Source organism: Barbatula barbatula (assembly GCF_947034865.1).
Source record: "Barbatula barbatula genome assembly, chromosome: 21".
NCBI lineage: Eukaryota > Metazoa > Chordata > Actinopteri > Cypriniformes > Nemacheilidae > Barbatula > Barbatula barbatula.
The window spans coordinates 7457966-7472440 of NC_136784.1; the positions used below are offsets into that span (position 1 = coordinate 7457966).

The 14475-nt window shown below is 39.8% G+C and overlaps 1 protein-coding gene across 1 annotated transcript in view; it reads left to right on the forward strand.

The window, feature by feature from the left end:
• trps1 (trichorhinophalangeal syndrome I) overlaps positions 1-11593 on the forward strand; it is a 94926-nt gene extending 83333 nt beyond the window's left edge. The window contains exon 7 of the mRNA XM_079485261.1: positions 8004-11593. Coding sequence (XP_079341387.1) covers positions 8004-9143 — 1140 coding nt within the window. The 3' untranslated portion in view covers positions 9144-11593. The remainder of the gene's footprint in view (positions 1-8003) is intronic.
• Positions 11594-14475: the final 2882 nt, after the last annotated feature.

A 14475-nucleotide genomic window follows, 5' to 3' on the forward strand; every position in this document is an offset into this window, starting at 1 on the left:
CTGACAATTCAGTAGCGAGACTCACGTTATCAGGATAAATTAGTCAAATCCATTTCAGAAATTGCCCTAACACACATCCTCAATGAATGATAGGCCTTTAGACCCAGAATTTTGACTTGGGTGATCAGTAACGGTCTATGCAGACTACGCATGCTTACAAAGACATGTATGAAAAGCCCATTTGAATGAATATTTCACCTCTTGGACTTTTATGAAGGCATGCATCTTCTGATGAGCATGCTTGTTTTGAGTCATAATATGTATAATACTACTTAATTGCAAGTCAGTTGGATTATTTATTAAGGAGTAGCAACCTTTAACGTACATTTTTCACGTTAATATAATAAAGGACCCTGTAATGGTCACACAACAAAAAAAACTCAATATGTTTTTAATCATTGTTGACCTAGAGAGTCCAGAGAATTGTACTATGGTGGAAATTTTGAAATTGCTTGAAAATCAAAGAACTAGTTTGCAAAAGTACGATTTTAAGATCATCAGCAATAACTCCTGAACCGTTTGATTGACATCAATAGATCAAGAGGCAAATTTGTTCAGAATGAGAAGAGCTATCATATGATATCAATAGTTTGTGTGTATGTCAAATGTCACGTGATACACAATTGTTTAAGTAATGAAATACGCGTCAATTTTGCCATTTTTACTGTTTTAGCGCCACCTAGTGTCCAAACGGCACCTTCTTTTGTAGGTGACCTCAGAGTGATGGTCTACACATATGTTCCAAGCCCCATGATGATGTGTTAATCCGTTCTGGATTTATGGCCATTTTAATGTGATAGGCTCCGCCCAGTTCAGCTTTTGGCCCCCCCTACCGTGTATGAATACAAATTACAACTTTTTTTCAATGATTATTTACATTCACACTCCACAAAAGTCATCTGCATTGGTTTGGTTCCGATCGGTTGAAAAACCAGGGACTAGTTCGCGAAAGTAGGTTTTTGACATCATCAGCGATAACTCATGAACCGTTTGATCGACAGAAGCATTTCAATAGGCAAAGTTGTTCAGAATGAGAAGAGCTATCATATGATGTAAATAGTTTGAGTATATGTCAAATGTCACGTGATACACAATTGTTTATGCACTGCAAAAACGTTTTTTCGCCCCCCAGTGGCCGAATGAGTTCATATTTCTTACAGACCTTCAGGACCACGAGTCGAACAAGCCCAGCGAGTGTCGTTTTGATCGGCCTCCGTTAACCCTGTCTAATGAGTGCTCAAAATTCATTGGCCGATGGCGGCCATGTTTTTTGAGAAACGCCAAAGTCCTTTTATACAGTCACGGTGCATGACACAAAGACACGCCATACCAAATAATAAGTCGATCGGGCAAACGGTTGCATAGTTATAGCCCTTTTCGAGTTCTTTGCTATTATAGCGCCACCTAGTGGCCAAACACCGAGTCTTTTTTATTATGACCCCGGACTAAGGGTCTACACATAGGGTCTAAGCCCCGTGAAGATAGCTCAAACGGTTCACGAGTTATGGTCATTTGAGTAAAATAGGCTACTTCCGGTTCAGACGTTTTGATGCCCCCTAGCGACCCTGAATCGAAATTTCAACTTCCTTTTATGATTATTCATATTCACACTCCACAGAATTCATCAGCGTTGGTTTGGTTCCGATCGGGCAAATATCCAGGGACTAGTTCATTTTTTTTTTTTTTCATAAAATGCAAATTAGCGGAAAAATTTGCATACCGGAAATGAAATCGGAGATAGCCATTTTTTAAGTTTGGAGCCAAGGATTCCAATGACACCAAACACTTTGTTGTGCGACATCCGGTTTACGAGCATTGAGCCCAAACGCATTGGCCATCGCTATAGCGCCACCTATGGGCCGATTTGGCTGGGTCACTGTATCTGAGTAACCTGCACAGATACAACCAATTGACAAAGTGTCGAGTTTCTACGACTTACGGTTTGGGCTGGGCGATGCGTTTTAGCGCGGAAAAATAATAATAAGAAGAAGAAGAAGAAGAATAAAAATCCTTACAAATACAATAGGTTTTCAGCCCTTCGGGCTCGAAACCCTAATTATAAAAGTTACAGCATGAACACAATCACCAAGTCACCATTCACTTTCATTATATGGGAAAGAACAAACTGAACATCGTGCGTAGCATTTTCTGAGTTTGCAAGGGAGACTAACTAATGACAACTTACATTTTTGGATGAACTATCCCTTTACCATCTTTGCATTCTAATAAAACTTCTCCAGAACTGGGTCAAGTCTCTGACTGGAGGAATTGTATTTGTTTTGCGTCCTGATATGCATTGTTGGATCCGCTTTCTTGGCTCAGTGGCCCTAGGCTATCAGTACCTGAACCTGGGTGGCACGGGCTGGAATACAGGGAGCTAACTGAATGAGTGTGGTCGATTCGGGTAAGGCAGTCAGACAACGCAGCGTTCGGATCACAAGAGGTCCTTTCAGGGCCCATGCCACCTGGTGGTTTAAGCGGTCCTGGGCCGTGCTAACTGTACCCAGCACTGGCCCTCACATCTGCATGTCTGTCCGCACCGCTTCATCAGAAAGCCTGCAATCAATGGACGCTGCACAGTCCAGCCCTGTGAAATACTGTATGCTCCATTTACTGCCCCACATTAAACACTGTCTGGAGTAAATAAGTTTCCTTGCGGTGTAAGTTTTTTCGACTTTGACATTTATGTTGGAGTTTTATCATGTGTTGCTGGGACAGAGAAACAGCAGGGGGGTGGCTGCGACTTTGAGGGAAACAGGACGCATTTTGACAGCTTTATAACTGTGATCAAACTGATATTTAAAGGCACAGGCATAATACATTTGATGTTGAACGGGATGCTGTTTAGTGTGTCCGGTGGCTTCAGTTATTTGTAGGGCTTGGCTGTATAGTTACGATATTTGACTTGACTTCTCTGGCTATATCCATTTCGGCAGCATTGCTGGGATTTAGTATCTACTTTTTTGTGAAGATATTTTTTACTAGGTTTTTATTGTTGTTGTATGGTTTATCTGGTTAATGGTTATTGTGGTCTGTTTTTAGAAATAAACACACTTATAAGCCTAGTAAACTTATTTTAGCTATTTTGTGCAGCCCTAGTTGTTGGTGGTACTCTAATCCCGATCAGACCCACAGCCCATTTGTTCCAACCACACTTATTTATAGAGAGAACAATAAAGTTTTCATGAAAATTGGTTTGATTATATATAAATCATACTTAGATTATTGAATTGCACAGTTTATTGGGTAGATTTCGCTTCGTTGTCTTCACGTTCCTATTATAATTCATGCATAGACATTGTCGACAGACGTGTGATGTTGTTAGATTACCAGCAGTACATCAGCTTTAGGGCTCATTCAATCATGTTGATTGTCAAGTATGTAAAAGCCTCTCGTTTATCAGTGTTTCTTTTAAGCACAGGAGTGGTTTTATACTTTTTGTATTACCGCTTAAAAATATGGTTATGCATGGAGGTTAATGAGGACTGTAACCATGGGGACAGTTTATTTTTGCTGGCTACAGTTGGCATAACCAAAAAAGCTGAAGTACTTTTTTATGTTATGTATTTTTTATTATTTGTACAAGAAAGGAATACAATACAGCACAAGAAAAACACAAATTTCTTTTCTAGAAAATAACAATAGCATTTCATTAGTTCAAGCTCAACGCTCGTCTTTGACAATGCTCTGCTCATACATTCCAGCACTGAATGATGTTTTGGGCATGTGTGTTTGCGCTGTTTGGCTCTTCCCTGTGTTCTTTTTCATAAAGTAGCTTCTGCAGTGGACCATCAGGTTGTGTACACGTCACACTTCACTAGAAGCTAATAAACACGACGCTGAGAAACTTTAGCCTTCAGGGTCCCTCCAAACACTGGCTGCTGGATTTGTTTGTTCATCTGTTGTTTCTGTTTTTGGTTTTCGCTATTGAATGCTGAGTCATCTCAGCCAGTTTGATGCGTGAATACCAGAGAGAGAGAGAAGAATGAGGAGGCGGATGTGTGCGTAATGGTTGTTTTGTACATAGATTTAATAAAAATTCAGGATGACCCTTATAAGTGATGTCACGCTAACACAGTACCGAAGATTCTATCCTTTATCTCGGGCTGGCAGTTAGCTTCCAATAGTATTTTTATACTTTTGAATAAAAACTTTTATACGCCGTACAGAAATCATTTCATAATAGCACCTCATAAAACCGCTCTAAATGGAGTTCTGGGTCCCTCATGCCAGAACACATTGCCATAATAAACGTCTCTCTCCGATTTTATCTTCTAATAATAGGACACGACATGCACGCGTAGCTGCGCATCAATGCCCGACATAAAACTCTGTCGGCCTCCTCGGTTTGTAACTTCACATTCTCCAACGTGTATCTTTTATTTGGGTTCCAGCCGGAATATTTGGACCATTCTCCAAGAGCGTCTGTCAGCTCCTGAACTCTGACCACTTTGATTGAAAAAATCGAATAGGTAGAAAGGCTTGTAAACTCGTAATAGGAGCGAGATTTTTATTCACGGACCGCACGGTCGAGACAAAGTCGACTCGCATGCCTTTTACATTTTTTTTTTCATGTGCTTCTTTAACCCTTTAAGGTGCATAGGCTGTCAAAGCTACTGTAGATGAGGTGAAATGAATAGAGATGTTCAAGGTTGCTGAGGGAGGAAAAAAAAGAGACAGTTGTTATGTAATTTATCAGCAGTAGTACTTACTTTACGGCACATTAAGGCTATTGTAGAGATTAACAAAAAGGCTTCCTATAGAATTAATGTGCTGTAAAAAAATTGTTCAGTTTAAAATGCACTACAGCATTACATGCATGTTCTAGTTTTCTTTTTACCAAGAACTAACAAACTAAAAGTATTAATGCTGCTAACTAACAACATTTTCAACATTGTTTTATTATATGACAAACTGTTTTTGTTTTAAAGTAACACAACACTTTTTTCCAACAACAAAGTCATAATTAGATGTTTCATCAGGCGCATGCGCCTGGCCCGAAGTTAACTTGTGGTCTATGTTTGGTTATAATATTATAATTTATTTTATATTCATATTTGATTGTATAGTAATTGTGTTAAATTAAATAAAAAACTACACAACTGTTAATGATTCTTTGCAGAGGTTTGCCAGAAGTTATTTATAATGTATTTTTTATATGCATTATTTAACATTTGTACTGTAAAGATATTGGAATAATCTTAATAATTTATACTATGTACTATGCCTTCTACTCTAAATAATCCCCATTAACATTTTATAAGTAGTTTGTTGTGTATTGTGAAAGATTGTGGTTGACTGTAGTTTAACTACTTTGGTTTGAGCTAATTCTATGCAGTCTTATAGTCAATTCTATATTTAGTTTCAAAGCAGCTTCCCTATCACCGATGCTGTGTTCTGGTTTGAGTCTTAAAACAGAAATTCTATTTCTCATATCTGTGATAAGCCAAGTGATAAAATCAAGCACCATTTCTTTCGTATCATAACCTCCAGAATATAGGCAGATAAGCAGGGACTCTCAACTGCGTGGAGTGTTCAGTCAGGCCTGTCACGGTCCGGCAGTAGAGGGCAGTCTTTCTTTTTGTCTGATTTTGATCCACTCGCTTTCTCCAGACAGACAGCCCGACATGTTCCAAAGAGCCAGAGCTTGCATTTTAACACCATCCATCACAGGGCATTAACTGAACTCGAGCAGCACGGTAAGATTTGTTTTAGATTTAACTCTGTCCCCCCGTGGCCAAACATTCTTCAAAATATGCAGCTCTTATTTCTTACCCCCTTAAACACATGGTACAGAGCCAAACGCTAGGTTAGAGCAGCTTTGTCGGAGCTTCACTTTTGCATACATAATTTTTCCATCTTTAAAGGGAAAAACGGGTCCAAGCGAATATTTTCCTAAAACGCAGCCTCTTTTATTCTGTACTGTCTTCTCTGAGAGGGATTGCATTACACCGTGAACACCTCGTGGATCTGGGCGCTACAAAGGCAACCGCACATGATATTTCCCCTGATGTATCTTCAGCTCAAAGTCAACAAAAGGAATGGTGGTAGATGCACATAATAGAGCTGTTGAGAATGGGGGAGTGGGGGTCTCAGGGATGAGGTGGGTGTGGCTTTATCAACTGCCAATTATCTCTTGGTGAATCGTGGGGGATATGTGCAGCGAGTAAAGAGAAGATTGTGTCTGGCAGTACAGCAGACGACAAGATGGGATGCATCACCTCACTGAAGCCTTTCCCCCTCGTGCCAGTCATGCTAGGAAAAATAGATTACGGACAAATGGTTAATGCCGGATAGCCGAGACGCACCATTCTTTCCTCCCTTTACAGATCTGCCACCAAAGGAAATATGCATATCTGACATGTCTCCAACCACAGTAGTTTCCATTTTAGCAAGGAGGCCAGTGATGAGAAACGAGAAGGAAAATATTGTTACCTCAGGCTTATTCTCATAAAGTAGCACTGTTGATAACAGTTTCAGCGATTGATTTCTGTCACGTTCTGACAGTTCATCCGAGAGCCTCTTTTACTGGCGTTTTTTCCAACACAGAGTCTATTGAAATCACAGATACAAAGGGATCAAAAGTTGTGGACCCCCCTGTTTAACACCAATTTATATTTGCGAAAGCACTGAGTTTGAGCTTTGCTACAGTTGTGCAGTGAAAATAAAGCTGTAATTAATAGTCTTTGATGGCAGATTATGATGATAACTGCTATAATTACAGGAGTGTGTCCTCACCGTCCCAGAAGAGATGAATCATTACACTCGAATCACAATATTAGATCTGAGACCTTTTAATAGGCTGTCAAAATATACAGTCCACCAGTCCTACTTCAGCTGAATTATCACAAATCGGATATTTTTTACATAGACTCTGGGTGTTGTTTATAAGACCTATTTAATGTACTTTAAAACCTGTATACATTTCTTTGCTTTTCTGAATGCAAAAGAAGATATTTTGAAGAATGTGGGAAAGCAAACACTTGTGAGGCACCATTGACCACTATAGTGGGTGCCACAGAACTGGTTGGTTACAAACATTCTTCCAAATATCTTTCTTGTGTTCTGCAGAACAATGAATTTAGGCAGGTCTGGAACAACTTTATTATTGTATTATATACAACTTTATTATGTATTATGTTGGTAACCGAACAAAGGCGCTTCCCTACTTGCATTGGTTACAATGTGATGCTAGAAACGAAGCCCTATAATAATAACAAGTCTTATTATACCTTAGAATACCTTATTTTGTGTTCTGCATTTCATTTTTGGCTGAACTATCCCTTTAATGGCTCTGTTTCTAGCATCACAACACAGAATTTCAGAAATAATGACCGTTTAATGGTTGATGATTTTTAATGTTTTTTTTTAAACATGCTTCATCTGATATCGTCGGTCAAACTCGCACTGTTGGTTGAGCCAGTGTTGCTCTGTTTGGCTGGTTAGGATGATCAAACAAACAGGGCAATGTTTTGATAGCGCCGCTGTTTACACTTTTCAGAAAGACTGGCTACGAATGGCTTGCTTTCCTCTGCATATTAATCTGGGAAAGGAGAAAGTGATTTAACATCAAGGAAAATGACGAAACACATTTAAGTACACGACACAATTACGCTTTCATAATTTGTATCACTGTAGGTAATGCGCAAGCCTGTTTTTTAATCTTATTTTTTGTGTTTGTGGTTATAACATTTGTGTTGTGTACTGTATAGGACTGTCACAGTATCAGATTTTTCACTTTTGTCATCGTTGCGGGGGCACAGAATTATTTACAATATTATCATACATCTAGAATTGACACGATATTGTTAATCATGGTATTTCATATCGCGGTTATTGACAATACTTGTATATTCTGACAGTCCCATTTGTATAGTATGTTTTGTATGTCTGATGTGGTAAAAGCAGAGTTTTAAACATCGTTCATAACAAAGTTCTATTACATTGTTGAATTATTGACTTCAATTTGGCACGAAATGAACATTTGCATGTCTCTGTTTCAGACCCCCAGACCGCTGAACATAATCAAGCAAAACAATGGTGAGCAGATCATCCGTCGGAGGACACGCAAGCGCCTAAACCCTGACCCCGTACCGTCTGAGCAGGTGGGGTCCAAGCAGCAGCGCGTGAACAGCGAGGAACGTCTCACCGGCAGCCCCTTGGAGAGAAGGACCGAGGAGCCAGGATCTGATGGGTCACGTGCCGAGGCCCAAGTTCAGCTGGGGAAGTACGAAGCTTACGGTCCCTCCGGGCCCAAAAGTCACCCTAGTCCCCGATCCACACACGCCTTCCTCGTCAACCAGACGCTGGAGATTCACAAGCGTATGCCTCCCCTGCATATCCACAAAAGCCCTGCAGATGGAGGGGCAGAGGGGAACGGGCTTAGTGCAGGACACCAGAGTGGGGACGGTAAGGGTGGCTCAGAGCGGGGCAGCCCTATCGAGAAGTACATGCGTCCGTCCAAGCAGGCCAGTTACTCACCCCCCGGGAGCCCTATCGAAAAGTATCAATACCCTTTCTTCAGCCTTCCGTTCCTCCACAACGACCTGCAAAACGAAACTGACTGGTTGCGTTTCTGGACTAAGTACAAGATGTCCGTGCCAGGCAACCCGGGCCACTACTTGGGCCACGTGGCCGGCCTACCCAATCCGTGCCAAAGCTTTGTGCCTTACCCCGCTTTCACTTTACCGCCTCATTTTCCACCACCGCCCCCTGCTGGCCCCGAGAGCGACACTCCACTCGACCTGGCCATCAAACATTCCAAACCCAGTCCGACACCCAACGGATCCATCATTGCCAAGGAAAAAGCCACGGGTGAGAAACGTGCCTCGCCCGTCTCAGAAAAGGAAATGGAACGGCCAGAAGACGTCGACGAGGAAAGTTCTGCTTCGCAAGTCGCCAAACCGGAAAAGGTGGATCAGGCCACACAGGATGATCTCTCCAGCAAATGTGCCCACTGTGGTATCGTCTTCCTGGATGAGGTACTCTACGCTCTGCACATGAGTTGCCATGGCGATGGTGGGCCATTCCAGTGCAGTATCTGCCTGCATGCTTGCACTGATAAGTACGATTTCACCACACACATCCAGCGAGGCCTCCATCGGGCAGCCCCTGAGGCAAACGGCAACCCCTCCAACCAATGAGCTTTATGGCCTAGTTTACTGCAGTCCTAGCACAACTAGAGCAGTGAGGAGACCTAATAAGAGACCCAATAAGAAACAAATGTACGACATGGATGCATTGAACTTTTTGCTCAAAATGTGCCAAGATGGATCATGGTGCCTAAGCAACCAACGTAAGAGACTTCAATCAGCATAGCATTTCTGTGGAAGCTCTCTCTCACTCACAAACATCTTTGAACTGCTTTTGAAGAAATCGGTACAAGTAGCTACTCTCTAGATATATTTTCTTTAATCCAGATAAGTAATTTCGACAAGGCAGTTCAGCAAGCAAGGTACATCTACTCGAATTTAATTCTTGTTTGTTTGTTTCATTGTCGTGGTGTGTATTCACACATTTATGGAAAGTTCTCTTACCTGATGAAAAACATTGAGGATGTTTCTGCATGTGTGGCTCAGCGTAGGAAAAACGTGGCAGCCGTCTTCACTATGGCAACAGGATACATGATCGTCGTCCTCAAACAAACATCCAGCATCCTCAGGGAATGTGTATGGCTGAAATAGACAACATTAGTTAAGTCTTTCTGTCTAGTTAACATTATACTAAATGTCTTATGGTTTCCTGTCTGTTTGGTTTAAGAGGCAGGATTTCATATCTCGAGTCATCAAAACGTTTAAGCTGCTGCCTTAGTTGCTGGGATGGAATTCTTATTACTCTTGAAGTTTGGGAAGGAATAAAAAATATTTTTTTCTAGGTTTGTTAATAGTAAATCATATTATCAGTGCCTGATATTGTACAAAGTATTTTCTACATGAAATGTTGATATGCAACATTGCATCTGAATAAGGGCCCTGAGCTCGGCTCTGAAAAAAGTTTACATTTGCAAATGTAGCAAAAAACGTAATGAAGCAACACATGTTATAGTAAACTCTTTTTTTCCGCGAAAACAGTAAGACATCAAATTACATTTCCTATTACATTTCCTTTCCTCCAAAGGTGGGATATTAAACAAAAGAACTACGTTTTTTTATCTTTGGCCACCAAAGGGCACTATTCATTCCAAGCATGGTCTCTTTCTGTTTCATGTACTTGTGCTTCGTAGTTGATGAAGTAGCTTGTTTTATTGGACTGAAGTCTTCCTGTATGTTTCTCTGCTCTTCTGATGCTTCAAGGGAAGCCAATCAGGCTGTGCTTTATTTTGTTATTTTTGCCAGAGCACTACAATACAAACGCAAAATCCAGTGAGTCAAAATGTTTTTTATGACACCTCTAATTCCCAGAACATTTCCTGTGCTTGGCAGAAGTGGAATTGGAAACGCCTTTGAATTTTTGTTCAAAGTGTAGTGTTGATGAAATAATTTCAGGTGTTTCTGGTGCCTTTCAATGGCAGTCGTCTCAAAGAGACATAACATTGTTATTTATAGTCTAGTTTCACCCAGCTGTGTTTTGCTTTATGCTTCTTTTGCGAATTATTATATAGAGTGGACGACAGTCCACCCAAACAATTTTAAAACAGAAATAATCTCTAATTCCAGACATTATTTATCAAGTCAACAGCTTGGCATATTACAAAGACGTTTATATATTTTTTTCAGCTTTCCATTTTATTTTAATAGAGGGAAACAAAAACACTTTTTTTCAGAAATCATTTGAACTCCCTTGGCAGATTCTGGTTTTGTTTGCAACTTTTGCCTGCATTTTTGTTGTACTTGTCCTACATGCCTCTTTCATAGGTTCAATAAGTTGGACCTGGTCTGATTTAATACAGACATTATTTATATAAACTGGGGAGAGATTCAAGCTCAATGTCTCCAATTTGCTTTCTGTATGTTTCTCTGAAACTAGCCTTACAACGCTGCTTAACTGCAAATGCCTCTTGAAAAATAACTGATATTGTTAAATCGTCGCTTTTCACCAGACCATTTATCCAGTCGGGTATTAAATAACATAAGGAATTCTCTATTTTTTATTATTTTCTTTCTCTTAATGGCAATTTTCATTTTAATTTGAAAATGTTAATGCTTGCACTTCAGTTACTCTGTTTATTGGAAAGGAAGGAAGGTGAAATGTGTTATTAGCATACTAAGTACAGGTACTGCATTATAATAAATGAAAGAGATCTTGCCTATTTTTGAAGGTCTTAGCAATATTGAAACACAAGGAGTATTTGATGGAGCCTGGAAGCTCATTTGGCCAAGGTCACTGCGAAGGGCATAAATATGTAAATGTTTTAACCATTATTCTTAGAATGTTATTGTTTTTACACTTGCTGCATTTAAAGTTCATAGATGATGATTTAGGATTTTTTTCAGCTGCCACCTTAACTATTTTTTTTTTCCTTTTGTTTTTGTGTGTGGTAGCTTTTTACATGCAAAAAAGATTCAACAAAGATGGCAAAGATGTCTGTTACATCTAAACTTGAATAATAATAATGACAATGATAATAATAATGATAATTAATAAAATAAAACATTTTAGCAATTTGCTGTGTGCATCTTCACTTATTGCGTCTTCGGCATGTTTCTTATATAGCATAAAATAATAATGTTTTATTTTTATGAGTTTATGTTAGTATATGACTGAATCTGCTATTAACCTGTGTGTTCACAACTGCACCGTAGCTTAATTTTATTGAATAAAAACTCAATTTATTTCATTTGTTTCAATCCACTAATTCAAATGCTTTGAGTGACCACCACTCTAAACACACCCGGGTCTATTGATTATCCTGTTCAATGTGGAAAGCTAGATCTAACCTTGTGATGCTTGATGAACTTAAGTCAGATGATTGTAAGTTCTCAGAGTCACATGACATGCAATACAAATGAAACCTCTAACCTCTCACAGCGCTGTGTGAAACTACTATTGATCGCTGTCCAGTTGTTTTTTTTCTTGTCCTACAAAGCTATTGGTTAAGGGCTCATTATATACAGCTAGTAAGGGCGAGGTTGACTTTAGGAGGCAGGATGCCAGTCTTAAGCACTTATAAGAAGAAAGATTTGAAGTGGCTATAATGGTAGTTTGCATATGCATCTTCTCTAAAAGTCTAGTCTTGTGTTTCTAAACATTTAAGGGGGTCATGTGACAAATGCAATATCTTGAATTCACTGTACTAGGAAATCACACAGTAAGTTCTTCTTGGTTCAAAAAAAGAATTTATTGGAAGCAAGAAGGACCCTTTCTCTACCTTGCATTTGTGACTTCACATGGATAAATGCCTCAGCCCACAGCATGCATCAACACTTACATCATCGGATCTTTGGCCGGCCCACAGGAGAGCATGGCAGCCACTATTCATCATTTACTACATATCAGATGGTACAGAATGTTAAAAGTTCAACTTTTAGAAGAGAGATGGAGGTCTGACGCAAAGTAGGTGAAAGAGTTTCAGATTTTTTAAAGATCATGTGTTTTGTTAAGGGGTCATTTGGGGTTAGAGTGTGACAGATATTTGGATTAAAATGGGCCTAACATTTTTGTAAAAGGGAACATAAAAACTGAAGCTTTCAGCTGAAAGTGTTGTCTCCGAATCGGTGTAAATTTTACTCTTGAAAGCCTCACCTGTGGTAAAGGGGAGCTTTGCTAACAAGTCTAAATGCTAAGGTGAGGTAAAGTTCGTGTTTCACATTCTCAGTTTAACTTACTCCTGCAGCTATACTGCTTCGAGGCAAATCGGTCCAACCAGTCAAACACCCCAATTAGATTGTCACTTTTACTAAACTTTATTTTAAATTGCCAATGCCTTGTGTTTTCATCATGAGGCAGTTTTAATCAGAGCTAGTCCAAAAAGCCATCAGACATGGACGGTGACTTTAAAGCATTGCTTGGAAATCAAACTGTAAGTGTTTGTGCTCACCGTTTTTCTCCAATGCTCGTTCTAGTTTTGGTCCCAGTACTTCGTTACTCCCCCTGAATGTCAAAGGCTATCCAAACCTTGAGGAAAGGTCTCTGACCTCAGTGTTCTTGGACAGTAGCTAGATTTTGAAGAGACAGGACAGTGCCTTTGAAGACAACCCTCTTAAGACTCCTTTCAGCACACCGCTAGTCCGTTCTCCAAACTGTGGGATACTGGCAGAGTAACTGCCACTCAGATTGAAGTGGCTTCATAGTCATGGGTTTGATGGCAGGATGGCTTTGATGCTGGTGGGTTTGAATGACCTCAGGGCTCATGGAGTTAGATACAATACTGTGTAAAAGTCTCTGGTGAAAAATCCTTTATGCCTCTATGAAAATGTAGTTTAAGGAAACTACAGCAAAATTCATCGTCTTGTTGTTGAAAAGCATCATGGTTTTGCTGTATGTGAGAATTTAGCTAACAAATCATTTGTTATTTATGTGCTGAAGGCTAATGACGTAAGGCACATGGACGTGCACACAACGCTCAAAAAAGTAAATATATGTCCCCATGTTTTTGTTAATGCACAATTTTTGCCACTAGTTGACTACTTTATACTTGCCTTTATTTTATGACTGCACCGGCTAGGAAAATCTAGATCGGTGTATGCCAGGCATGAGCTGATTTGAGGTTTGCTTGCTTAGTTTTCATCAGTGCCGTGCCCTTGGCGAGCAGTTCGATTATCTATCAGCCAAAAGAGGTTGCTTTGCATGTAAACAATACACTGTCAAAGATGGAGGAAACTCCTTGAATATCAAACATTTTTGTCCAACATGACACATCAGGTCATCTGGGGTGGAGAAATGGAGTTGGGGGATTTAGGTAGATTCAGATGCTTATATTGACATATTGTATTGGTAAAGTTACTGTTTATTTGGTTTTCCAGACAGTTTGAGAGTTAAAGGAATAGCTCTTAGCACCTATAAAGGATTATCTGTAAGCATTTACTCGTCCTCAATGTACTTGTGCTTTTAGAGCACACAAGTTATGGACAACTTATATGATACGTAAGTGAACCGATTGCATCCCTTGGTAGCTGTTGCATGGAAACGGGTGAAAACAGTACATCAATAAAATGAGTTATTTTGTGTTTCACAGGGAAATGAAAGTCATACATGTTTGAATGAGGATGATGAAGACAGAATTGTGAGCTATTCCTTTGACTTTGTATAACAATTAATATTTCTCCCCTGTGTTCCGGAGCACTTCCTTGTTCTGAACAAAATGTTAAAGATTGTTCTGCAGTCATGCATGACACTAAACTCGCAGTGAGTTCTGGTTGTGGGCAATTATCCAACATAAAGTTTATTCAGAACCCCAATTAATAAATGAATCTTGTCTTAAGCCAGCAACATCACTGAAGTGCACTTATGCAACAGAATGCAATGCCGCTCTGGCGCTCTTCTTTTTATGTTTGCCGCTGCCTTTCCGTTCCCTAAAAATGTTTTCTAACGTATAAC